The sequence below is a fragment of the Oncorhynchus nerka genome, linkage group LG6 (genome assembly GCF_034236695.1).
Source record: "Oncorhynchus nerka isolate Pitt River linkage group LG6, Oner_Uvic_2.0, whole genome shotgun sequence".
NCBI classification, from domain to species: domain Eukaryota; kingdom Metazoa; phylum Chordata; class Actinopteri; order Salmoniformes; family Salmonidae; genus Oncorhynchus; species Oncorhynchus nerka.
In genome coordinates, this window is record NC_088401.1 from 53,216,564 (window position 1) to 53,242,720 (window position 26,157).

The window sequence follows — 26,157 nt, forward strand, 5'->3', positions numbered from 1 at the left end:
GCACCTGAGCCCAATTTCGAGTCTCATAGCAAAGTGTCTGAATACTGAATCATTTTATATCACAGATATACGTACGTACGTACGTACACACACACACACACACACACACACATATATATATATTTATACAGTCGTATGAAAAAGTTTGGGCACCCCCCCTGAGGCTGCATAATCATTTACTCTGTCGTCACAGAAAATGATCACAGTGGCATGCCATTCATTTTCTAATAAAAGCTGAGTACTGGGGTATTGTCCAGACAAAGATTTTTTTGTGTAGCAATATTAAGTTGTATGAAATTAAATCAGATGTGAAAAATAGGCTATGCAAAAATGTGGGCACCCTTGTCATTCTGTTGATTTGAATACCTTAGCACTGATTAATTGGAACACACAATTGGTTTGGTGAGCTCATTTAGCCTTCAACTTTATAGACAAGTGCATCCAATCATGAGAAAAGGTATTTAAGGCCAATTGCAAGTTGTTGTTCTCTTTGACTCTCCTCTGAAGAGTAGCTACATGGGGGCCTCAAAACAACTCTCAAATGACCTGAAAACAAAGATTGTTCAACATTATGGTTTAGAGGAAGGCTACAAAAAGCTATCGCAGAGATTTAAGCTGTCAGTGTCCACTGTGAGGAACATAGTGAGGAAATGGAAGACCACCGGCACAGTTCTTGTTAAGGCCAGAAGTGGCAGGCCAAGTAAAATATCGGAGAGGCAAAGGCGAAGGATGGTGAGAACGGTCAAAAACAGTCCACAGACCATCTCCAAAGACCTACAACATCATCTTGCTGCAGATGGTATCACTGTGCATCGTTCAACAATTCAGGGCACTTTGCACAAGGAGAAGCTGTATGGGAGAGTGATGCGGAAGAAGACTTTTCTGCACACACGCCACAAACAGAGTCGCTTGAGGTATGCAAACGCATATTTGGATATGCCAGCTTAATTTTGGAATAAGGTGCTGTGGACTGATGAAACAAAGATTGAGTTATTTGGTCATAACAAGGACCGTTATGCATGGTGGCAAAAGAACACAGCGTTCCAAGAAAAACACTTGCTACCCACAGTAAAATATGGTGGGGGTTCCATCATGCTGTGTGGCTGTGTGGCCAGTGCCGTTACTGGGAATCTTGTTAAAGTTGAGGGTTGCATATATTCCACTCAATATCAGCAGATTCTTGGGAATAATGTTGAAGAATCAGTCACAAAGTTGAAGTTACGCCGGGGCTGGATATTTCAACAAGACAACGACCCAAAACACTGCTCAAAATCTACCCGGGCATTTATACAGAGGAACAAGTCAAATGTTCTGGAATGGCCATCCCAGTCCCCAGACCTGAATATCATTGAGAATCTGTGGGATGATTTGAAGCGGGCTGTCCATGCTCAGCAACCATCAAACCTAACTGGAGATGTTTTGTAAGGAGGAATGGTCCAAAATACCTTCATCCAGACACTATAACAAGCCTACCTGGTTAAATAAAGGTGAAATAAAAAATAAAACTCATTAGAGGCTATGGGAAGCGTCTAGAGGCTGTTATTTTAGCAAAAGGAGGCTCTACTAAATATTGATGTGATTTTTCTATTGAGGTGCCCAAATTTATGCCCCTGTCTAATTTTTGCACATTTTCTGTTAATCCAATAAACCTCATTTCACCACTGAAATATTACTGTGTCCATCAGTTATTTGATAGATCAAAATGAAATTGCTGATCTAAACACCCAATTATTTATAAATGGAAATCCTGGAAATTGTCAGGCAGGGGTGCCCAAACTTTTTCATACGACTGTGTGTGTGTGTGTATATATATATATATATATATACACACACACACACACACACAAACATATACATACACACATATATACAGTGGGGAGAACAAGTATTTGATACACTGCCGATTTCACAGGTTTTCCTACTTACAAAGCATGTAGAGGTCTGTAATTTTTTATCATAGGTACACTTCAACTGTGAGAGACGGAATCAAAAAAAAAATCCAGAAAATCCCATTGTATGATTAAGTAATTAATTAGCATTTTATTGCATGACATAAGTATTTGATACATCAGAAAAGCAGAACTTAATATTTGGTACAGAAACCTTTGTTTCCAACGTTCTTTGGTACGAAAAGTGCAAATAAATCAGAGAACAACAGAAAATGACCTTGTGAAGATGCTGGAGGAAACAGGTAGATAAGTATCTATATCCACAGTAAAACGAGTCTTATATCGACAAACTTAAAGGCCGCTCAGCAAGGAAGAAGCCACTGCTCCAAACCCACGTTTAAAAAAAGCCAGACTATGGTTTGTAACTGCACATGGGGACAAAGATCGTACTTTTTGGCTAAATGTCCTCTGGTCTGATGAAACAAAAATAACTGTTTGGCCATAACGACCATTGTTATGTTTGGAGGAAAAAGGGGGAGGCTTGCAAGATGAAGAACATCATCCCAACTGTGAAGCACGGGGGTGGCAGCATCATGTTGTGGGGGTGCTTTGCTGCAGGAGGGACTAGTGCACTTCACAAAATATATGACATCATGAGGTAGGATATTTTGTAGCAACATCTCAAGACATCAGTCGGGAAGTTAAAGCTTGGTCGCAAATGAGTCTTCCAAATGGACAATGACCCCAAGCATACTTCCAAAGTTGTGGAAAAATGGCTTAATGACCAAGTCAAGGTATTGGAGTAGCCATCAAAGCCCTGACGTCAATCCTATAGAACATTTGTGGGCAGAACTGAAAAAGCGTGTGTGAGCAAGGAGGCCTACAAACCTGACTCAGTTACACCAGCTCTGTCAGGGGGAATGGGACAAAATTCACCCAACCTATTGTGGGAAGCTTGTGGAAGGCTATCCGAAACATTTGACCCAAGTTAAACAATTTGAAGACAATGCTACCAATTACTAATTGAGTGTATGTAAACTTCTGATCCACTGAGAATGTCATGAAATAAATAAAAGCTTAAATAAATCACTCTACTATTATTCTGACATTTCACATTCTTTAAAATAAAGTGGTGATCCTAACTGACCTAAGACAGGGAATTTTTACTAAGATGAAATGTCAGGAATTGTGAAAAACAGAGTTAAAAAATATTTGGCTTAGGCTTTTGTAAACTTCAACTGTATGTATGTATGTATGTATGTATGTATGTATGTATGTATATATACTTTTACATTTAAAATAAAGTTATCAGCAAACTTTAGGTGGCCAAATAAAAATCAGCCGCCAGTTGATGATCCCTGTAGTGGAATAGGCTTACCAATGGACTTTCACAACATGAATGAATACTGTTAATAAAACTATGGTTTGCGTTAAATTTTTATTAAAATAATGAGCATACTGAAAGCATAACATGAAAGTATGCAGCCGCTACAAAAAAAGAAAGAAAAGAAAGACTTACAATACTTCTAACAGTCATACTTTTGCATAGAATAACTTTTTTAAACGATAGACGTGGAGCAGTCTGACAGGTCTCGATGAGAAGGATGGGATAGGTTATATCTCTCCAAGTGCTCACTTAGGCTTTCAGGCATTAAACATTATAAAACGCTGTATGAAAACTATTCAATACAAATATTGATGTAATAATAATAATCTTAGCAATAAAACATGAACAAATGATACTGAAGGACATTTGTACAGGTGACAAAACATGCAGAACTGAGCTGACATTGACAGTGGGACCTGAACACAACAGTGTGTTCCAGTATGCTGCTATCCATCATGACTAGAGAGAACGCACTGCTGAGATAGGCCCTTTTTGGTTAAGGGGCAAAGGAGGAGTCATCACTGCAAATGATTTCTTCATGCATCCTGGGTCTACATTGCCCAACTGACCGTTTCAGAGTGACACTGTAAAGCAGCCACGGGCTGATTCTTTTTCTTGAGTGTCTGGTTGGGGGGCCTGAACTTACTTACAAATAATGTTTCGACTGCAAGTTGACCACAAGAAGCCCAAACAGATATAATATTTGACTAAAACATCATTTAAAACCTTACCATTGTATACAATCACAGGTCTCTATTATGCGTGAGAATACTTGGGAACAGATATCTGAAATGTTTATCAATTGGTGCTGATTTCATGCTGTTATTACAGTCTTATGTCCAACAACAAAAACTCTAATAATAACAAATAAAAAAAATACTTGGGGGGCCAAAATAACCGCCAGTTGGGGAACCCTGCTGTAAAGTAAAACAGTCAAACTGAAGCAGTCACTTAGTGCACTGCTCTGCAGTGCAGTAGGAGGTTGGCATCAGGTGTTACAGTGTATGCACTACATATAACCCTGGGATGAAGTACTGTGATTGCAATGAATCATTTCTCACCTAAGGCCTTGACATAAGGCAGGGATTCCCAAACTCGGTCCTGGGGCCCCCCCTGGTTTTTGCCCTAGCACTACATAGCGGATTCAAATAATCAAATGGTTATTTGAATTAGCTGTGTCGTGCTCAGGGGGGGGGGGGCTAGGACAGAGTTAGGAAATCCCTGACATAAGGCACCAAAGCCCGAATCCACACTGAATTGTTATAATACCCTTACCTCTCCCCATGAGCATCTAACCAGTGCCATAAAACGCATTGAAATGTGAAAACATGACATAAAAACCAACCTGGGCAATTTGCTAGAAAACCCATTTAATCCCTGTCACTTAATTTATCCCTCCTCGTAAAGTGGATCAGGAGGCACTTGATCACTTCTTCTCCTACACTACTCACACTGACTCACTCTATACACTCTCCAACAACACAATCAAAGTGGGGACATATTTCCCTCTGCCTGGAATAGTTCCAATATGGGAAGGAAGCATAATAATGACTATGAGACGAGGGACGGTATTCCTAAAGTGTCTGAGAACAGAAGTGCTGATCTAGGATCATTTATTCCTTTTTAGACCATAATTAAAAGTGATCATATGGACAGGAGGGGCTTGATTATAGATCAGCACTCCTACTCTATGATGCTTTGTGAATACAGGCCCAGAACACTGATGTTAAATGTAATGACACTTTCTTGGAATTTATACCAAACTCAAAATGTGGGACATAGCCTACTACATACAAATAACAAATAAGAATGTTCCTGTTGTACCAAATTCTAAAAATCAAACTGAGTTGTTTTGTCTTCCCCAATGGACAATGTCCAATAAATAAGACCACTTAAACTTTTCCCCCTTGGCACCAGAACAAGGTTAACATTCTGTAGAGGTGGTTTTCTGCAGTGCGGGTTGGATTGAATTCCAGCCCAGTTTTAAAAAAGGCAGAAACCCATAATGACCGCCCCAAGTGGGTTCCCAGTACCATATACATACACTTTTCTACACAATTAAATGTTTTAATGGAAAATAAATAAGCAATATATATTATTTAACCCCAGAATAAAGCAAAGCTATGAATTATTAGTACATGTATTGAATTGTTATTTGTAAATTGTCTCGGTAAGAAAGTATGTGTGTATTCTATACACAATACACTTTAAGAAATAAGGCACGAGGGGATGGGGTGTATGGCCAATATACCACGGCTAATGGCTGTTCTTAGCACGACGCAACGCGGAGTGCCTTGATACAGCCCTTAGCCGTGGTATATTGGCCATATACCACAAACCCCAAATGTGCCTTATTGCGATTATAAACTGACTACCAACGTATTTAGAGCAGTAAAAATAAAAGTTCTCATACCTGTGATATACGGTCTGATATACCACGGCTGTTAGCCAATCAGCACTTCAGGGCTCGGACCACCCAGTTTATAAATATCTATATCCCTGATAGCTTTGGACTATATATTGATTAGCATGTCTAATGCGTAATACTATCTTAGAAACACTGTACACCCATGCAGATTGTAAGGTACACAGTCAAGGACCTTTTTCGATAAAAATTAATACCAGCTTGGAACAGTATTGAAATCCACTCTCCATGAGCTAGAAGACCGTTTTGATAGTCTATGGAAAGGTCTCACCTATCTGAAATGAAAAGCTAAAGCCTACAAAATATCTCGGAGATGCAGAGTCTCACGTCTAGAATGTGCAATCGCAAAATGCCAATCGTGTTCACTGAAACTCGATGCAAGCTTCTCTCTTTCCCCACGAGGCTGCGGGGGTGTCCTCAACACCAAACAAACGCCAAACAATGCTGTAACAGATGTAGAGTGGGACAGATGAGCCCTAGTTATGGTGGAACGAGTCGCTCTCCCGCTGAAACAAGTGCATGCAAGAAAACACCCATTGTACCTAAAGAAGGCTTCTCTTCACCCATTAAATTTCCTATTGAAATGTAGACACAGTAGTCCAGAGTGGCGATGCAGCTGGTGACACTGCAGTACTAGTTATTTATCCTTTGTCCAAAATGGTTCCATCAGTGTTGACCAATTACAGTGGCAGCAGAAGGGATGCAACCAATCAGAATGTTCAATTCTGGTTATTCCCCTCCCATTGGTCTCAGTTAGCTTTTCCGGGTGCTTGAGTAAGACCCATGGTTATGACTTGAAAATCCTCCAACAGGGTTGGATTAGGAAGACAGATAATGAATAGTTCAGCATGTGAGGCCAAGCATCAGAACAGCGAGTTGTTCCAACCAGAGTCCAGCTAAATTAATCCAACCCTTCTGTGTTGTAGAGATGGAAGCATGGACACACTGCACACAGTCACACACTGCTCACTTACTCACACACACACACATATATGCAGGATAGGTAAATGGATAGGTGTGTGGGGTTGTTCAGTGGTCTCCATCCTCCCAGGCACAGTCGTTCTTCTGCTTGGCCAGCTTCCTGACCACTCTCTCCAGCTCCTTACGAGACTTCTGCTCATCCTCCAGACATTGCTTGATCCACTTACTCTCCTGGCGAGACATACACAAATATCCATTGAAACTCCGCAAAGACGTGAGAACACACGCATTCACACACACCTACAAGCAGGAACCCACAATCACAAAACATGTACCTGCAGATAGACAAGCACGCGCCCACATAAACCACAACACCGACACTCCTGAACAAAATGGCTTGTCAGACTTTAAATGTGTCAGAGTGAGTTTTAGATCAACAGTTATTTTACCTTCTTTAATTCATGGACCTCATCCTTTAAAGCGTACACCGCATCAACCAGACTCCTGCAAGTCAAGAAACAAAAGGTTAACAGAAAAGCCGGACAATAGCATATTAGTCATGTTACAATATGTATAATATGGCTTTGGAATGAGTGGTCGAGGTAGTTGAACATAACAATTTCACAAATATTAAAGTCCCAATTTCTTGCTATTCAACGTTCAAGACAAAACCCCTGTTTTGCCAACACTTCCAGGTCATCATGTAAAGACATACATTTTTTCATTTGAACTGATAAATAAAATACTAGTGTCCTACAGTATCCGTGAAAAAGCTTCGGATTAGACGTGTTGAAACGTCCGGCTGAACAATAACTAACTGCGGATGCATGTGCACAGTAATGTAATGGCCTAATCAAAGTCTATTCTCCTGAGTGATGGCAGTCTTACTTCTCCTCTATGATGGTCTGACCGTTGTTCTTCATCTCTTCCACCATCTTCTCTTCCTCCGGCAGCAGGACCTGAGGGACAGAATCTTTCCTCACCGCTGCAGATACACACAACACACACACACACACACACACACACGAGTAAGCCTTTGTCATTGCCATGTCTATCTATGGGCCATTAAAAGGTGTGGTACACACACACATCTTGGACGTGTTGAAGAAAACTATGTCGTCTGTATAACACACACACGTATTACGCGAGCCTACCAAACTAGCTAAATGCCTTTTATGCTCGCTTCGAGGCAAGTTACTGAAACATGCATGAGTGCACCAGCTGTTCTGGACGACTGTGTGATCATGCTCTACGTAGCCGATATGAGCAAGACCTTTAAACAGGTCAACATTCACAAGGCCGCGAGGCCAGATGGATTACCAGGATGTGTAATCAGAGCATGCGCAGACCAACTGGGAAGTGTCTTCACTGACGTTTTCAACCTCTCCCTGACCTCCCTCTGCAACTGGATCCTGAACTTCCATGATGGGCCGCCCCCCAGGTGACAAGGGTAGGGAACAACACATCTGCCATGCTGATCTTTAACACGTGGGCCCCTTAGGGGTGCGTGCTTAGTCCTCGCCTGTACATCTACGACTGCGTGGCCAAGCACGACTCCAACACCATCATTAAGTTTGCTGACGACAACAGTGGTAGGCCTGATCACCGACAACGATGAGACAGCCTATAGGGAGGAGGTCAGAGACCTGGCAGTGTGGTACCAGGACAACAACCTTTCCCTCAACATGAGCAAGACAAAGGAGCTGATCGTGAAACACAGGAAAAGGAGGGCCAAACACACCCCCATTCACATCGACGGGGCTGTAGTGGAGCGGGTCCTGTAGTGGAGCAGGTCCTTGGTGTCCATATCACCAACAAACTATCACGGTCCAAACACATCAAGACAGTCGCGAAGAGGGCCCGACAACGCCTTTTCTCTCTCAAGAGAGATTTGGCATGGGTCCCCAGATCCTCAAAAAATTATACAGCTGCACCATCGAGAGCATTCTGACCGGTTGTATCATCGCCTGGTATGGAAACTGCTCGGCATCCAACCGTAAGGTGCTGGAGGGTAGTTCAAACGGCCCAATACATCACTGGGGCCAAGTTTCCTACCATCCAGGACCTATAAACTATTGTCAAAAACTCCAGTCACCCAGGTCATAGACTTCTCTGCTACTTTACGACAAGCGGTACCAGAGCACCAAGTCTATGTCCAAAAGGCTCCTTAACAGCTTCTACCCCCAAGCTATAATAATGCTGAACAATTAATCAAATGGCCCCCCAGACTATTTACATTAACACGCCATTTGTTTTTACACAGCTGCTGCTCGCTGTTTATTATCTATGCAGTCACTTTACCCCCCTACCTACATGTACAAATTACCTCGACTAACCTGTACCCCCAACACGTCGACTCTGTACCAGCACCCCCTGTACATAAACTCGTTATTTTATTATGTTTTACTTAAATGTATTTAGGTAAATATTTTCTTAACCAACAATGCAGTTCAATAAATAGAGTTAAGGGCTTGTAAGTCAGCATTTCACAGTAAGGTCGACACCGGTTGTATTCGGCGCATGTGACAAATATATATACAGTTGAAGTCGGAAGTTTACATACACCTTAGCCAAATACATTTAAAATCAGTTTAACAAATCCTGACATTTAATCGAAGTAAAAATTCCCCATCTTAGGTCAGTTAGGATGATCACTTTATTTTAAGAATGTGAAATGTCAGAATAACAGTAGAGAGAATGATTTAATTCAGCTTTTATTTATTTCATGACATTCTCAGTGGATCAGAAGTTTACATACACTCAATTAGTAATTGGTAGCATTGTCTTCAAATTGTTTAACTTGGGTCAAACGTTTTGGGTAGCCTTCCACACGCTTCCCACAATAAGTTGGGTGAATTTTGGCCCATTCCTCCTGACAGTGCTGGTGTAACTGAGTCAGGTTTGTAGGCCTCCTTGCTCACACAAGCATTTCAGTTCTGCCCACAAAATTTATTTAGGATTGAGGTCAGGGAGGGATTTGTGTTGGCCACTTCAATACCTTGACTTTGTTGTCCTTAAGCCATTTTGCCACAACTTTGGAAGTATGCTTGGGTCATTGTCCATTTGGAAGACCCATTTGCGACCAAGCTTTAACTTACTGACTGATGTCTAGAGATGTTGCTACAATATATCCATATACATTTCCTACCTCATGATGGCATCTATTTTGTGGTGTGCACCAGTCCCTCCTGCAGCAAAGCACCCCCACCTAATGATGCTGCCACCCCAGTGCTTCATGGTTGGGATGGTGTTCTTCGGCTTGCAAGCTTCCCCCTTTTTCCTCCAAACATAACGATGGTCATTATGGCCAAACAGTTCTATTTTTGTTTCATCAGACCAGAGGACATTTCTACAAAAAGTACGATCTTTGTCTCCATGTGCAGCTGCAAACCGTAGTTTGGCTTTTTTATTGCGATTTTGGAGCAGTGGCTTCTTCCTTGCTGAGCGGCCTTTCAGTTTATGTCGATATAGGACTAGTTTTACTGTGGATATAGATACTTTTGTATCCGTTTCCTCCAACATCTTCACAAAGTCCGTTGCTGTTGTTCTGGGATTGATTTGCACTTTTCGCACCAAAGTACGTTCATCTCTTGGAGACCGAATGAGTCTCCTTCCTGAGCAGTATGACGGCTCCGTGGTCCCATGGTGTTTATACGTTCATACTATTGTTTGTACAGATGAAAGTGGTGCCTTCATCCTTGGGAGCAATTTCCAAACGCCTGAACCAGACTTGTGGAGGTCTACAATTATTTTGGCTGATTTCTTTTGTTTTCCCATGATGTCAAGCAAAGAGGCACTGAGTTTGAAGGTATGCCTTGAAATACATCTGCAGGTACACTTCCAATTGACTCAAATTATGTCAATTAGCCTATTAGAAGCTTCTAAAACCATGACATCATTTTCTGGAATTTTCCAAGCTGTATAAAGGCACAGTCAACTTAGTGCATTTAAACTTCTGACCCACTGGAATTGTGATTCAGTGAATTATAAGTGAAATAATCTGTCTGTAAACAAATGTTATAAAAATTACTTGTGTCATGCACAAAGTAGATGTCCTAACCGACTTGCCAAAACTATAGGTTTGTTAACAAGAAATTTGTGGAGTGGTTGAAAAACTAGTTTTAATGACTCCAACCCACGTGTATGTAAACTTCCGACTTCAACTATATATATTTTTGATTGACAGGTTGAAAACAGACAATCACACAGACACATACAAACGCGGTGGCGTGTGCTCGAATACGAACACACACACTATCCTTCGTCTCACCCGTGTTGTTCTGATGCAGGCTGGCCCCTGTGCAGTAGGACTCGATCACCTTCAGAATCTGTGCATCCTCCTCCAGAGCAGCTGTACCTGTCAATCAAAGGCACGCAGGGGAAAAACAATGGGTCAGGCGGCTTCTGAACCACAACAACTAACTTTATATTCAAACCATCAACATTCCACTGACAGTCAGGTCCAACAGATTTAGCTGCAGCATCTCTATGGGTTTATGCTACCGATGGTCCATTTCCCTCTCATCGTTCCATGCAATTTAAAGTAACAGTCCAGTGTTTCCAGATGTCTATGAAATATGACCTTTATTTCATTATAACATGAGAAAAATAGTTTTCCTTCCAAGAAATGGCAATTAAGAATATTATAAAGCAGCTTTTCTGTGTTGGAACGGTGTGGGCGTACCCCAACAACAGTTTTGTTAATGCCGGTCATAAAAAAATATATTAATGACAACTAGTAAACAGCTGATTGGCCAGCTCAGCCAACGAACCAACCGTCATGTTAAACGAGGAAAGAAAAATCATTTTTGAAACAGTCTGTTTGAGATACAAGGTGGTGTCCCCACCCCCCCCCCTCTAATTTACACTTTGGCCACAAATACGAGTATAGGACAAGTCAACAACATTATTTGGGTACAAGTTCAACTTTAAACACTAATAAGAAGCAGCTGGATGTGTTTGATGAGTAACTGACTCACTCACCTTGAGAAGGCGCACAGACTGCGAGTTACCATCAACCACGTGAGATACACGTTTGAGCTAATATGCAGAGAATTACATTGTGTTGATTCACAGAGCTAGAAATTGGTCATTGGTTAGGCGGCGGGTGGAATTTGTCACACAGTGTGAATCTGTGCTTTCCTTGGTGGCAACACATTTGGACACTAGGAAATTATACATAATAGTGTGTAATGATCAAACCTACTTTTCCGCAGGAGGAACTCATCGTCGGAAGGTTTTCGTTCCGTTTTGCGTTTCGGGAGGAACTTCTTAATGGGCCTCGGACTTTTACCGGAGTCCTGTAGGAGTCGGGGAGAAGTGTTAGCAGGGTAGAGTACACAGTGACAAATGTTGTCAAGCCAGGGGAAAAGGACCACGGTAACTGCAAGCCTACAGTAACACACATTGCCACCATGGACAAAAACAAACAAGGTCGACAAAGTCTTACATATTGCATAAGCATGGGAGGGTAATAACCAAAGAAACCTGGGTCATGTTCAGTAGGACACGCAACATGAAAAGACAATTGGTGTTTCTTATTGAACAAGTCTAAGTAGTCACTCCCTCTCTGTCAGGTTTCTTCCTTTTGGTGGCTAATGAACATGACCCTGGTGTCATTTTAAACAGTTCACTTAAAAAATAAAAATAAATCGTCTTCTCTGAGTCATTAATTATGTGATTTCCAGCACACACGTCACACACTTGGAGCAAACTGTGTGGTCTATGATGTCATCATGGCAGCTAAAATGGATATCCTTCACCATTCATGAGCCAAAGATGAAGATCCTAATTGAAACGATGAATAAATCAATGTAATCCTTTCATTTGTAGTCTATTTGTAAACGATTCTATTTTAAAACCTGGAAAGGGAATGAGTGTTTCTGCGCCAAATTCCACTTGTACAAGTATGGCTTTCTGTTACCTAGAAATCGGGCTTTGTTGTTACCTAGAAAACAGATAGAGATCTCAGGTAGACCGTCTGCCAGAGGTTTTGGGTGACTACGGGGGATAAAAGACAGACAAGGCAGCAGAGAACACAGGAAACCAAAAGCTTACAGCAGAGGAAGAGGAAAACAGAGCAATGGGTTGCCACTTTAGCACAAGGGCGCACACAAGCACACACACACACATATCCACACAGTAAGAGAGAGATAGATCTAGCCTTACCTTCAATATATAAGACATTCTCTATAGAAGCCAGTTTGGAGAGAGAGAGAGAGAATTTTCTTTGAGAATGTTGATAGAAGTAGATTAACAGTGAACATTTCAGTGCCCCCCCCCCATCCTGTAGTGTGAAGAAAACAGTGATGAAAATATAACATGGTAGGGGAGAGAGTTAAAGGGGAGATGGATGCATTATACAAAAGGGTAGAGAAGGAGTCCCCGTTATTAGCTGCTTTAACCCTGGGGGCAGAGAGCATGGTGCGTAATTCTCAGTGATGAACTACCACACATAACCCATTTTTGGTTATTGCGTGTATGTAACATCGTTTGTCTGCTTTTTTTTTTGTTATTTTTTTTTGTTATGGATGTCAGGACTCACAAAACTATAGCCATTTTTAAAAAGGACTATTCTGGCTAAAAAAAAATGGAAATTGAATGAACTAGAGAGAACATTAACACCTGATCATTCTAGCTCACCCTCATCTCACAATGACCACAGCTGTATCTAGTGCAGCCGACCACCAGGTCAAACACAAGTATTTACCAGAACTAACGTGGTTACTTAACAGGAATACACCCCCCCGCCCCCACTACATGGTCATCCTATAGCTTCCGGGAGCACCGTTTGCCTACTCATCTGCTAAGCGCTCTGCCCACACAAACAGAGCTATATCCCAGAGGGATTTTCCATAGTCCTATTAGAGTCAAGTTACTGAGAGACGTAAAGCAGTGTTCTGTACGCCAGCTCCTGAAGAAACTTAGCGCATGCAGGAGTTTGTCCTAGCCCAGCACAACATCCTGATTCAAGTAATCAACTATTCTTCCAGACCTCGATAAGAACAATCTGGAGGGTTAATGCTGGGCTAGAGAGCTGCGCACACTGCAGCTCTCCAGAATCAAGAGTGAAGAACCCAGAGATAGATGGACTATAAATCTGGGTTGGCCTACCTCCTTGTAGCCCAGTGCAGCAGAGGGCTTGAGGGGCGGGGCAGGACGCAGGCAGCTCAGGGACCAGGGTTTGGTGGTCTTGGGGGGCTCCAGTGGTCCCCGGTTGCCCTGGCTGGGGGTGATGAAGATGGGCAGGTGCGACTGGTGAGTGGGAGTGCCCACCATACTGAGCGGTTTCCCCCCCTCGTTCTATATCATCCATACACAGAGGTAAGCCACAGTCAGAAAGAGGGGATGTGTGAGGTTCAATGGAAGTTTAATTCAAGTGCCAGCCATGTGTGAAGTTCAGTGGTAGTTCATAGTTCAGTGCAATGCGAGTTCTAGCTACGTGTGGAGTGGTGTGCACGTTGTCACATCACTGGCCATGTCTAAAGGGAAATACACCATTTTGTTTAGTGCACACTCTCTACACACAACAGCACTTCCTGTATCTTTGAAACAATAAATAATGCAGTGTATGAACGTGTGTGTGTGTCATGTCTTTACCCTGATTATGGTGCCCACAGGGCTTCCGCCTTTGGTGTAGGTATTGAGATGGTCCAGCCAGTCCTGCAGTTCCTGGGGGTTACTGCAGATCACTGTGACACGATCAAACATGCTCCCTGCAACACACACACACACACACACACACACACACACACACACACACTTCAGTGGGTTGCACTTTGCTGGGAAGTTCCAGGCTAAGCTACCTAAAGTTAGGTACGGGTAACACTTTGTTAGCGAGCTGTTTCGTTAAAGCCCACAAGTCTGACATGAATCACAAACGCCCACCACGGCACAGTGTCGTGACTGGATGACAAACTGGATCATGGTGTCATGGTTACAAAACAAGTTAGCCTCAGTACAAAACCACTGGCAACTCTGAAAAATACGAGGTCAAATCATGACGTCAGCGATCTTCAGGTCGGAAAGTTAGAACTCTTAGAAAGAGACCCGAGTTCCAGAGTTGGAATTCCGAGTTGGAAGACTGTTCGAATCAAATTTTCCCCAGTCTGAGCTTGTTTATTTCAGAGTTCCCAGTTGTTTTGAACTCGGCATATATCATAGCATGTGTCAAGTGGCAAGTAAATAAGAAAACTCTGATGAGTGGTTCTCCCAGCAGTCTTGTCATGTTAAAATGATAGCATTACATAAACACTATGATTCATAGTTGACATAACTCACTTAGTATCGCTTCCTTTCCCCCTCAGTGGATATCATAAGTCTTAAATCATTTAACCAGACATTAATCAAGGTTTACACAGCCAGAGTTTGTACTGAAGGGACTGGAATAAGAATGGCTGCCAAATCAGCTTGATATTATTTTATCAAAGGAATGCTATATAAGAAAAACTCCATTGGTTCACTTAAATGAGACGCAAATGGCCATTAATAGCCTAGAACCCACTGATGTAACAGGAATACGATAACGGACCAGTGACCTCCAATCTACTCAACAGGACCTGTGTATGATACGGCCCTTTCAATAATTGTGCCGCAGATTATAGTATTCCGGTCTTTCTCTATCTCCTCTGAGATTAATTTACTGTACCTGTGATATCAAAGGCATAGTGGCCGTTCTCTGTGTCGTCTGTCTGTCTGGAGACCGTGGAGCCAGTCAGTGGCAGCCTTCCCTGTTGGAAAAGAGAGGGGGGGGTGACACACTGCCACAGATACTTGGGAATCACCTGGGACACATCTGGTGCTTGTAGGTTACCTGGTATATGAAGCCGCTCATACGCGGACTAGCAGACAGCATGACGAGCACACTGGGAAACATCATGAGATAGCGCTCCTCTTTCTCCTATGGAGAACACACATTAACACAGATGCAGCATGAACGAAGCAGACATGGCTGTGTGTCAAATACACACATTGACACCCACAGACAGAGATGAGTGTCTGAAAACTCTGGCAACGGGACGTGAAAATCAGTTGCATCGATGATATTTGGGGAGCAATATCGTAGATTATGAATCCACAAATCAAAATATTTCAGCTAAGTTTAAAGTTGCACTATAAAGAAATTGCTCTGCCATTTCCCGGTTACTAAAATTCTAAATCATTCGCCAAATTTCAGTTTATGTGACAGAGCAAGTGAATATAGTGTAGAAAATCATTGTACCATCTAAACCGCTGTGAAATACACTATTTTTCCCACAATCAAAAATATTGTATTTTCAGCTGTTTGAAGCTAGTTTACAAAACCGAAAGTAAGATACAAAAACTAAACATAAAAAAGGGAAGTCTAGAAAAAGCGCACATAGAACAGATCTACCACTTCTTAGAATTGCTTTCAATGAGAATGAAAGATTTGTAACTCACATTTCTATGTGAATATTGTCAGGTCTCCCAAAAAGTTACATATTGCAGCTTTAAAAAGGTGAAGAAAACAGGTTCTGTTTGAAAGATATTAGATAGATGTTGGTTGGTGCTTCAATAAGACCAAAACAAAGCCAGACATTTGTTCCCCTCAGCCCTCAGATCCTCATATTCGACCCCTACACAGAAACCACACTACAGGGGGGATGACTTTTCACTCTACAGTCTGTGGTTTCTGATTCATAATGAATTCAAATATTTGAATAACATTGGCTTAATGTGGGAGAGGCGGTTGCAATCACAATATAGGACTCATCTTCAGAACGTGTTGGACGGAAACAAACTTATCTGCTCTGAATAAAGTCGTCAGGTGCTGAAATATTACAATTCTGAAAGGGGAAATAAGTCCTTGGATCGATTCTAAGCCTGTGAGTGAACAAACAAGCAACAATTTTACTTCCTGTTTGTCAAGCATAAAAAGTAACTGGTCCACCTCACTTTTCCCGTTATTTGCTTTGCCCAAGCACACATGCATGCTGCTCAAAACATGAATATCCATTCAACCACATGGCTGTGAAAGGAGCCATTGGAGTCGTTACTTTGAACTTTGACCTTCTCGGAGGTTGCCTGTAGCGCTCCGTCTGGATAGTTGCCGATACACACAGATCTATGATTAGCTTACTGCCCACAATCCTAACATTAACCATTGGTTGACTCATCTTAGTTCAGCATATAAGGACACCCGTATCTGTTGCTCTCACCTCATTGGTCCCATTCTGCATGTGCACCTGGGACATGTAGGCCACGTGACCCAGAGACTTCATTCCGTCTCCCTCCCAGCCTCTCACTGGCTCTGACAGGATCTGTAGTTCTAGGTTCTTACGCTTCCGCAGGTCCTGACACTGGGTCTGAAATGAAAGGGAGAGGTGCCAATTAATGTATAGTGCATATGAGACACTGTTAGTGTGTGGTGGAAACAGACAGACAATAAGAGAGCCATTTTAAGCCTGGGTTAATATAATATAAAATGTCCATGATACGGCATTACTGCAACAGGTATAACGAGTTACAGAGAACAGTTTACGGGACCAGAAGGGGGAATCCCCCTCTCACAAAGACAAAATGACAAAGCAACATCCACCAAGTTCTGACTCAGACATAAAGAGCAGGAGCGTATGTAAATAGGCCTGGCGGACCCAAAAGAACAAGTTAACCTTTGGGAAGCACAAACACACGCCCCCAACACACATCTCACACACAGACACCTCAAGAGACTACAGTACTCTCAGCCACAGTGGAAACTGTCTCTCAAACTATTTCTCCAACAGACACCTTGTATTGACTCTCATCTAACGCTCGTCTTCAAAAATCTGTGCTGCTATTTCAGTAACAACCCACCGTAGGAAAAAGCTTTTCACTGAGGACATATTACACAGGAAGCAATATATTTGATTTATTAAAACTGCTGAGATGGGCGTATCAATGCCCTTTCACACAGGTTAATATAAGCACCGCCTCTTTGACCTTTTTTATGTGATGCTCCTCCCGCTCAGTTTGGCAACATAAGAACTAGATACAGAAAACATTGACCCATCTTCAGAGAAGCCTTTATTAATGTCACACAATGAAAATGTGCTTTCATGAAGACACTGAGCGCGGTTATTTGCACACAATAATGCGATTATTGTGGATAGTCAGGTGAATATAATAGTTTGTTTAAAACTTGCACATGCTTGGGAAGAAGAACGATTTCCATAATAATCCTGTTTACATGGACACATCTGAAATCAGGCTACCTGATGGGACTTTTGAGAAATGCAGAAAATGTCCAATCAAAATAAAACCTGCCACAGTGACCATGTTTATTTTTACGAAAGCTTTTTGATTCGGAGTTCAGACATATAACGTTTGTATGTGAAAACTAGTTCTAAGAAGCATATTTTCAGTTTTTCTGAACTCACTTCACTCGCGCGTTAGAGGAAGGCTCTGACCTACTGGTCCTGGCACATGCACAGATCAAATACATCGCTGGAGCGCTGATTAAGCTGTTTACATGTCCTAATCATTCAAAAGATTGCGCAGAAACCCAGGCGTTTTAAATCGGCATGTGCTGTATTAGATTTTGGCCTTACGCCGATTAGGATAAACATTGTACCCTGTTTACATGACTATTTCATCATTTGCCTACAGCCATAATCAGTTTAATATTAAATTATTATTGTATATGTAAATGTACTCACTGATAGACAAGTCACTGAAAACTCTCTCTCTGTAGTGTGTTAGTAATATAGAATAGATGATGCTACTATAGACTAGTAAGATTCTACAATGCACAGGGGTTCTGTACCTACCACCAAGCTCTTAAAGGCCACCGTTGCCTTCAAGATGTCACTGTAGTCCGGGTGGGCCTCCTGCAAGACAGTCAACAACAACAAAAACTGTTAATTAACTTAAGGTTTTATACACACCACCTTATAAAAAGTCAGGGTTGAACGTAAGCCGGTACGGAGTCAATGGAAAAGAATAAGTGGGTTACATAGTGGTTTGATGAGAACACTTCCATTTTGCCAAGGCAGAGACGAGTGGCCGTGTAGTCTAATAACCATCGCAGAATGTAGTTACAATACACGTTTAGGTGTTTCGTAACAGAAGGCCGTTTCCATTCATCAAATGGTGGGCGCACAGAGCAATGTTCGGACGCTGGAATTATTTTGTGAGTGGACGAACGTGCACGGGTAGCTTACAGGAGAACCTTTTTCAAGTGATTGTTCGACAATCAGATGAAGACATCATGACTGGTTGTGTTAATGCCACATTAAAATGTAATACATGCCAAATGTTACGACAATTCATTACTAAGCCTACAGAGATCATAAGAAATGAATAGGGATTCTATAATTACACCTAGGCTATTACACACACACACGGAGTACCGTACTAGTAAGAAATTAAATATACTTTCACCCCTGAATAAAGGTGGATGTAAAAAAAATAAAATGTAAATAATCCAACTACATTAAGATGTTTGGGAGGGATATCAAAAGGTGGTATAGCAATGGTATTTGAGCGTTGAAGCGGAGTGCCATCTGGGACAGCGGAGGAGAGTTCAATTTCAGTTGCATATGGTTCCATAGATGGGCCTATAGAGAGTTAAGCAACTGCCCTCCATGTTGGCTCTAGATGAGGCCTACTGTACCTCCACGTGTCTCTCCAGCTCCTGCAGCAGGACGGGGTACTTGTCCAGCCTCATGAAGGGTTTACTCAGGCTGGTGGTCAGGGTCAGGATGCCTGGCGTACTGGCCCCCTGGCTCTCCATAAACGTACCCAGCTCCTCACTACAAAACACACACACACACACACACCAGGCTTACGATGTAAAGAGATAAAGGGGAAAGATTCTACCAAGATTCCCCAAAAAAAGACATTGATTTTGGAGTGAACAATCAATTAAGTCAATGTTGAATTTGTTTGATAGTGAAAGGACAAAACTTAAAAAGATCCCACAGTATGAAAGATGCTAATTAGTTTAGTGTGAAATCGAAAATGCCTCATCTGTCTCGAACAACAACCACAACTATAGATATCCTGTGTGCAGCTTCCTGTACGTGTGTGTTTTCTCTGCAGTGCATCTTTTCACATTAACTGTGCAGCAAGAGACGGGGGAAATAGCATACATGATTAATTTGCTAAACTAACATAATAATTACACAACCGCTTGATTCATTTCTTGGTTTTAATTACCACTACCGTGTGTGAAGGACAGCAGAGGATCCATTAAGAGGTGCACAGAGGCTCCGGGCTGATTGTAGTGAATGACACAGTGAGGATATGATGACGGTTGGCTACACACTGAAGGTCACTCATTCATAGTTACAACTGATAAGCGAGAAACCCCTCTGTCGTGTCCAATAATGTATATAAACCCTGGATTTGTAACGATATGCATTGGCCATTGAGAGGCATTGAAGCCACTGGTCGGCCATTTTGGCACTCCCAAGTAGGAGTCCTCCATAGGAATGAATGAAATTCTACAGTATTTCAATTAAACATTTTCAAGGACAAAATATACGTGTTTTTTGTTGTTGTACTGGGGACAGTAACATTAGCACGCACAAAAAAATACTTTAAAAGGAAAATGTTTATATATATTTTTTTTCTTCTTTTTATGTTTAGGTCAGATATAATTTAAAGTATGCATTAAAGAGTCTGTAATAGAAAAACAAATGCAGATGCATTTATTAGTATCTCCATAACTTCCAAAATCTTTATTTTTTTAATGATTTTTTTTACAACGCAGGAGGAGTACCAAGATGGCTGTGAGGTGGATTCAACACAAGCCCCCTGTCAGTCATCCAGGGTTTATATATACACATCATTGGTTACACCTCTACATTTAGAGAGAGAAAGTATGACACCTAGTGGGTGAACGAGAAACACCAACTAATTCCAAAGTTATCCACAAAAACATTTTCCTTGCATTATTATACTGACTGTTAAATGCAATGAAATGTGAATAAAATGTAGATTAATGTAATGCAGAACTGAGATGCCAATAAGGCCTGACCTGTGGTCAGTGAGTACGCAGACAGCTGAAGGGTGACTGGAGCAGTAGGACAGGTACAGCATCTTGATCTGACCAATCAGGTTGAGGTAGCAGGCAGCCACTCGCTGCTGGCTCTCTGGAACCCTGCAACACGCACAGAGAGAAGTGGGTGAGTTAGTTGGTAGGACAACAGTTGGGTTGTTCCTGTATCTTTGGTTTCAGATATCGGTCACTAGGGGGTGCACGTCGTCCGAGGCCATCCAATCTAGATCAACATCTCAACAGAATATCTGATAGAAACAGTCCGGCATGTAAAACGTCTAGTGGCAGATTTGACATGCGGTTAGGGTAATGTGGTTTGATTCAGTTGCCTCAAATTAGCAGTGCCTCCACCACAGCCATTAACACTCTCACACACTTACTTGGTACACTCCTCCAGAGCCAGAACCAGGCCCTGCTGGAAGGTGAGGATCTCCTCCAGGTTAGCGCCCAGAATGCCACTGTCTGTAACACTCAGCCTGGACACCACACAACAGAGAACATAGAATTATAATGAGTAGAATGAATACTCATTAAAAAAATATATGTTAAACAAGGTACATACAGTGGGGCAAAAAAGTATTTAGTCAGCCACCAATTGTGCAAGTTCTCCCACTTAAAAAGATGAGAGAGGCCTGTAATTTTCATCATAGGTACACTTCAACTATGACAGACAAAATGAGAAGAAAAAAGAATCCAGAAAATCACATTGTAGGATTTTTAATGAATTTATTTGCAAATTATAGTGGAAAATAAGTATTTGGTCAATAACAAAAGTTTCTCAATACTTTGTTATATACCCTTTGTTGGCAATGACAGCGACCAAACGTTTTCTGTAAGTCTTCACAAGGTTTTCACACACTGTTGCTGGTATTTTGGCCCATTACTCCATGCAGATCTCCTCTAGAACAGTGATGTTTTGGGGCTGTAGCTGGGCGACACAGACTTTTAACTCCCTCCAAAGATTTTCTATGGGGTTGAGATCTGGAGACTGGCTAGGCCACTCCAGGACCTTGAAATGCTTCTTACGAAGCCACTCCTTCGTTGCCCGGGCGGTGTGTTTGGGATCATTGTCATGCTGAAAGACCCAGCCACGTTTCATCTCCAATGCCCTTGCTGATGGAAGGAGGTTATCACTCAAAATCTCACGATGGCCCCATTCAGTCTTTCCAGTCTTTACACGGATCAGTCATCCTGGTACCTTTGCAGAAAAACAGCCCCAAAGCATGATGTTTCCACCCCCATGCTTCACAGTAGGTATGGTGTTCTTTGGATGCAACTCAGCATTCTTTGTCCTCCAAACACAACTAGTTGAGTTTTTACCAAAAAGTTATATTTTGGTTTCATCTGACCATATGACATTCTCGCAATCTTCTTCTGGATCATCCAAACGCTCTCTAGCAAACTTCAGACGGGCCTGGACATGTACTAGCTTAAGCAGGGGGACACGTCTGGCACTGCAGGATTTGAGTCCCTGGCGGCATAGTGTATTACTGATGGTAGGCTTTGTTTCTTTGGTCCCAGCTCTCTGCAGGTCATTCACTAGGTCCCCCCCGTGTGGTTTTGGGATTTTTGCTCACCGTTCTTGTGATCATTTTGACCCCACGGGGTGAGATCTTGTGTGGAGCCCCAGATCGAGGGAGATTATCAGTGGTCTTGTATGTCTTCCATTTCCTAATAATTGCTCCCACAGTTGATTTCTTCAAACCAAGCTGCTTACCTATTGCAGATTCAGTCTTCCCAGCCTGGTGCAGGTCTACAATTTTGTTTCTGGTGTCCTTTGACAGCTCTTTGGTCTTGGCCATAGTGGAGTTTGGAGTGTGACTGTTTGAGGTTGTAGACAGGTGTCTTTTATACTGATAACAAGTTCAAACAGGTGCCATTAATACAGGTAACGAGTGGAGGGCAGAGGAGCCTCTTAAAGAAGAAGTTACAGGTCTGTGAGAGCCAGAAATCTTGCTTGTTTGTAGGTGACCAAATACTTATTTTCCACCATAATTTGCAAATAATTAATAAAAAAATCCTACAATGTGATTTTCTGGATTTTTTCCCTCATTTTGTCTGTCATAGTTGAAGTGTACCTATGATGAAAATTACAGGCCTCTCATCTTTTTAAGTGGGAGAACTTGCACAATTGGTGGCTGACTAAATACTTTTTTGCCCCACTCTAGGTCATTCTAAGAGATTCACAATGACAACGTTCTTAAGTAATTGGTATTTTAAGATGAATAAACATCTGAATGAATCCGCCATCCTTGTTCTTGAAGCTTACTTGTCGCTTGCCAGTAGAGGTCGTAGGTAAGAGCTCAAGACTGTCTGCAGCTCCTTGACAAACTCCCGCTCATGCTCCTGAATGTCTTGCACCACCTGAGAAAGATCATTGAAATAAGCCACATCCCACATCCATGGTGTTACAGCCTATACAGTTCCCCTAAGCAAAGCGGTCATGGCCCAGCGCATACGGAGCTGTAGAAAAGGGAGATCCAATGGGAGAGGGCCCACTCACCACACTGTAGTAGTTCTTGGTAAGTTGAGTGGCTTTAGGAGACACAGGCTTATCTGCAGGGCATAAAGGAATTAGAACCCGAGTTTTGGAGCAGCAAGTGGCATGCAAAATGATCTAGTCTAAATCCATTCCAGGTACTACATAGACTCGTCCCCAACCCGACCCACCGCAGGGCTTGACCTCGCGGACATAGTTGCTGGGGAACCAGCCCGTCTTGCCGTTGAGCGTGCCCTCCCACCAGCCGCCCTCCTCCTGGCGCGACACACCGATCAGGTCTCCCTTGTTGAAGGACAGCTCATCCTCGTTATTCTGCTTGAATTGGAAGCGCGCCTTCACCAGCAGCAGCCCACCCCCGCCGTTCTCCGACATCTCCTGGTTGGGTAGAATGCATGTCAGTTTACTGAGTGGTAAACAACCGCAACAACCAGTATTGGGGTCCATTCCATTTCAATGCAGCCAATTCAGGACATAAAACAGACATTCTTGAGATGGAATTGACATGAACTCTGTGAGCTGTGCGTGTGTTTGTGTGACCCTACCACTGGTTTGGATGGTCTGCGCAGGGACTTGGACTTGGATGAGGATAGTGTGTGGGAAGAGGTGGACTGACTAGGAGCGGATGTGCCGGACTGGGGACATGACCTCTCAGTGCCACAGTCTGTGGAGAAAAAACACAGACCGAGACTTTTGAATATTTCATTATGATCCACAAAAGAAAAGACATTGTGAGTGCAAGGACTCAAATAACTTAGGTTATATAGATGTTTGTCAGTCAGTCGTGAAAACAACAACTTACATCATTCTTATAATCAAGTACAAAAATCCCTGTCACATTTATACAATTACACATTACTCATAACAGATGAGATGACACAAATATCTCGCTCTCTCATACACGTCAGTGCTGCTTCAGTAGTTAGGTTAAACAGCATTTGGCTGTGTACTGCACAGTGGTAGCAGCTTGTTGATGAGAAGGTGTTTCAGTGCAGGCTGTTGGCTCTGCTGCGCTTGACAGAATCACCAACTCTGCTAGCTAGAATTGATCCCTGGCCAGCTCAGAGCAGCCATCTAACACAGACAAGCCCAGAGACCTTGTTAATGACAAACATAAAAGAGGCCAAAGGCCTAATGATTCATACCTCTAATGTGCTTACACTCATATTGATTTGGATGGTGAAGCTAAAACATTTATTTCGGTTCTACAACATTTTGGATTAGTTGTGTTTTATATGAAGCGACAGTACAGAATGTACTTATTGGAGCGTATTTTCATACATACAGTATCAGTCAAACGTTTGGACACACCTACTCAATCAAGGGTTTTTCTTTATTGTTACTATTTTCTACATTGTAGAATAATAGTGAAGACATCAAAACTATAATATAACACATATAGAGTCGTGTAGTAACCCCAAAAAAGTGTTAAACAAAATCTAAATGTATTTGAGATTCTTCAGAAGCCACCCTTTGCCTTGATGAGAGCTTTGCACACTCTTGGCATTCTCTCAACCAGCTTGATGAGGTACCTGGAATGTATTTCAATTAACAGGTGTGCCTTGCTAAAAGTTAATTTGTGGAATTTCTTTCCTTCTTAGTGTGTTTGTGCCAATCACTTGTGTTGTGACAAGGTAGGGGTGGTATACAGAAGATAGCCCTATTTGGTAAAAGACCAAGTCCATATTATTATGGCAAGAACATATCAAATAAGCAAAGAGAAACAGTCCATCGTTACTTTAACACATGATGGTTAGTCAATCCGAAAAATGTCAAGAACTTCAAAAGTTTCTTCAAGTACAGTAGCAAAAACCATCAAGAGCTATGATGAAACTGGCTCTCATGAGAACCGCCACAGGAAAGGAAGACCCAGAGTTACCTCTGCTGCAGAGGATAAGTTCATTAGAGTTAACTGCACCTCAGATTGCAACCCAAATAAATGCTTCAGTTCAGAGACTGCGTGAATCAGGCCTTCATGGTCAAATTGCTACAAAGAAACCACTACTAAAGGACACAAACAAGAAGAAGAAGAGACTTGCTTGGGCCAAGAAACACGAGCAATGGACATTAAAACTGGTGGAAATCTATCCTTTGGTCTGATGAGTCCAAATTTGACATTTTTGGTTCCAATTGGCATGTCTTTGTGAGACGCAGAGTAGGTGAACGGATTATCTCTGCATATGTGGTTCCCACCGTGAAGCATGGAGGAGGTGTGATGGTGCTTTGCTGGTGACACGGTCTGTGATATATTTAGAATTCAGAGCACACTTAACCAGCATGGCTACCTCAGCATTCTGCAGCAATACGGCATCCCATCTGGTTTGTGTTTAGTGGGACTATCAGTTGTTTTTCCACAGGACAATGACACAAAACACATCTCCAGGCGGTGTAAGGGCTATTTGACAAAGAAGGAGAGTGATGGAGTGCTGCATCAGATGACCTGGCCTCCACAATCACCCGACCTCAACCCAACTGAGATGGTTTGCAATGAGTTGGACCGCAGAGTGAAGGAAAAGCAGCCAACAAGTGCTCAGTATTAGAGGTCAACCGATTGTGATTTTTCAACACCGACCAAAAAAAAGCCAATACAGATTAATCGGCTGATATATATATATATATATATATATAAAAATAATGACAATTACAACAATACTGAATAAACACTTAATAAAATAAATTTAGTCTCAAATAAATAATGAAACAAGTTCAATTTGGTTGAAATAATATAAAAACAAACTGTTGGAGAAGAAAGTAAAAGTGCAATATTTGCCATGTAAAAAAGCTAACGTTTAAGTTCCTTGCTCAGAACATATGAAAGCTGGTGGTTCCTTTTAACATGAGTCTTCAATGTTCCCAGGTATGACGTTTTAAGTTGTAGTTATCCTGTTGGTTCTAGGGGGCAGTATTTTCATTATTTGGAAAAAAAACTTTCCCGTTTTAAACAGGATATTTTGTCAAGACAAGATGCTAGAAAATGCATATAATTGACAGCTTTGGATAGAAAACACTAACGTTTCCAAAACCGTAAAGATATTG

General features: G+C 41.9%; 1 protein-coding gene across 3 annotated transcripts in view; it reads right to left on the reverse strand.

Annotated features, from left to right (window-relative positions):
* Positions 1-3,308: 3,308 nt before the first annotated feature.
* Positions 3,309-26,157, reverse strand: part of LOC115130626 (rho guanine nucleotide exchange factor 6-like) — a 31,808-nt gene continuing 8,959 nt past the window's right edge. For 2 of the 3 annotated variants that reach the window (XM_029661955.2, XM_029661957.2), the window contains exons 4-22: positions 23,667-23,785; positions 23,295-23,499; positions 23,128-23,180; positions 22,894-22,988; positions 21,005-21,100; positions 20,604-20,726; positions 19,236-19,374; positions 18,391-18,450; positions 16,801-16,947; positions 15,435-15,521; positions 15,270-15,351; positions 14,222-14,337; positions 13,736-13,924; positions 12,791-12,811; positions 11,829-11,922; positions 10,893-10,979; positions 7,511-7,607; positions 7,072-7,126; positions 3,309-6,853 (exon numbers count right to left, since the gene is read on the reverse strand). In XM_029661955.2, coding sequence (XP_029517815.1) covers positions 6,731-6,853; positions 7,072-7,126; positions 7,511-7,607; positions 10,893-10,979; positions 11,829-11,922; positions 12,791-12,811; positions 13,736-13,924; positions 14,222-14,337; positions 15,270-15,351; positions 15,435-15,521; positions 16,801-16,947; positions 18,391-18,450; positions 19,236-19,374; positions 20,604-20,726; positions 21,005-21,100; positions 22,894-22,988; positions 23,128-23,180; positions 23,295-23,499; positions 23,667-23,785 — 1,988 coding nt within the window. In that variant the 3' untranslated portion in view covers positions 3,309-6,730. The remainder of the gene's footprint in view (positions 6,854-7,071; positions 7,127-7,510; positions 7,608-10,892; positions 10,980-11,828; positions 11,923-12,790; positions 12,812-13,735; positions 13,925-14,221; positions 14,338-15,269; positions 15,352-15,434; positions 15,522-16,800; positions 16,948-18,390; positions 18,451-19,235; positions 19,375-20,603; positions 20,727-21,004; positions 21,101-22,893; positions 22,989-23,127; positions 23,181-23,294; positions 23,500-23,666; positions 23,786-26,157) is intronic. The other variant, XM_029661956.2, reaches the window with a different exon arrangement.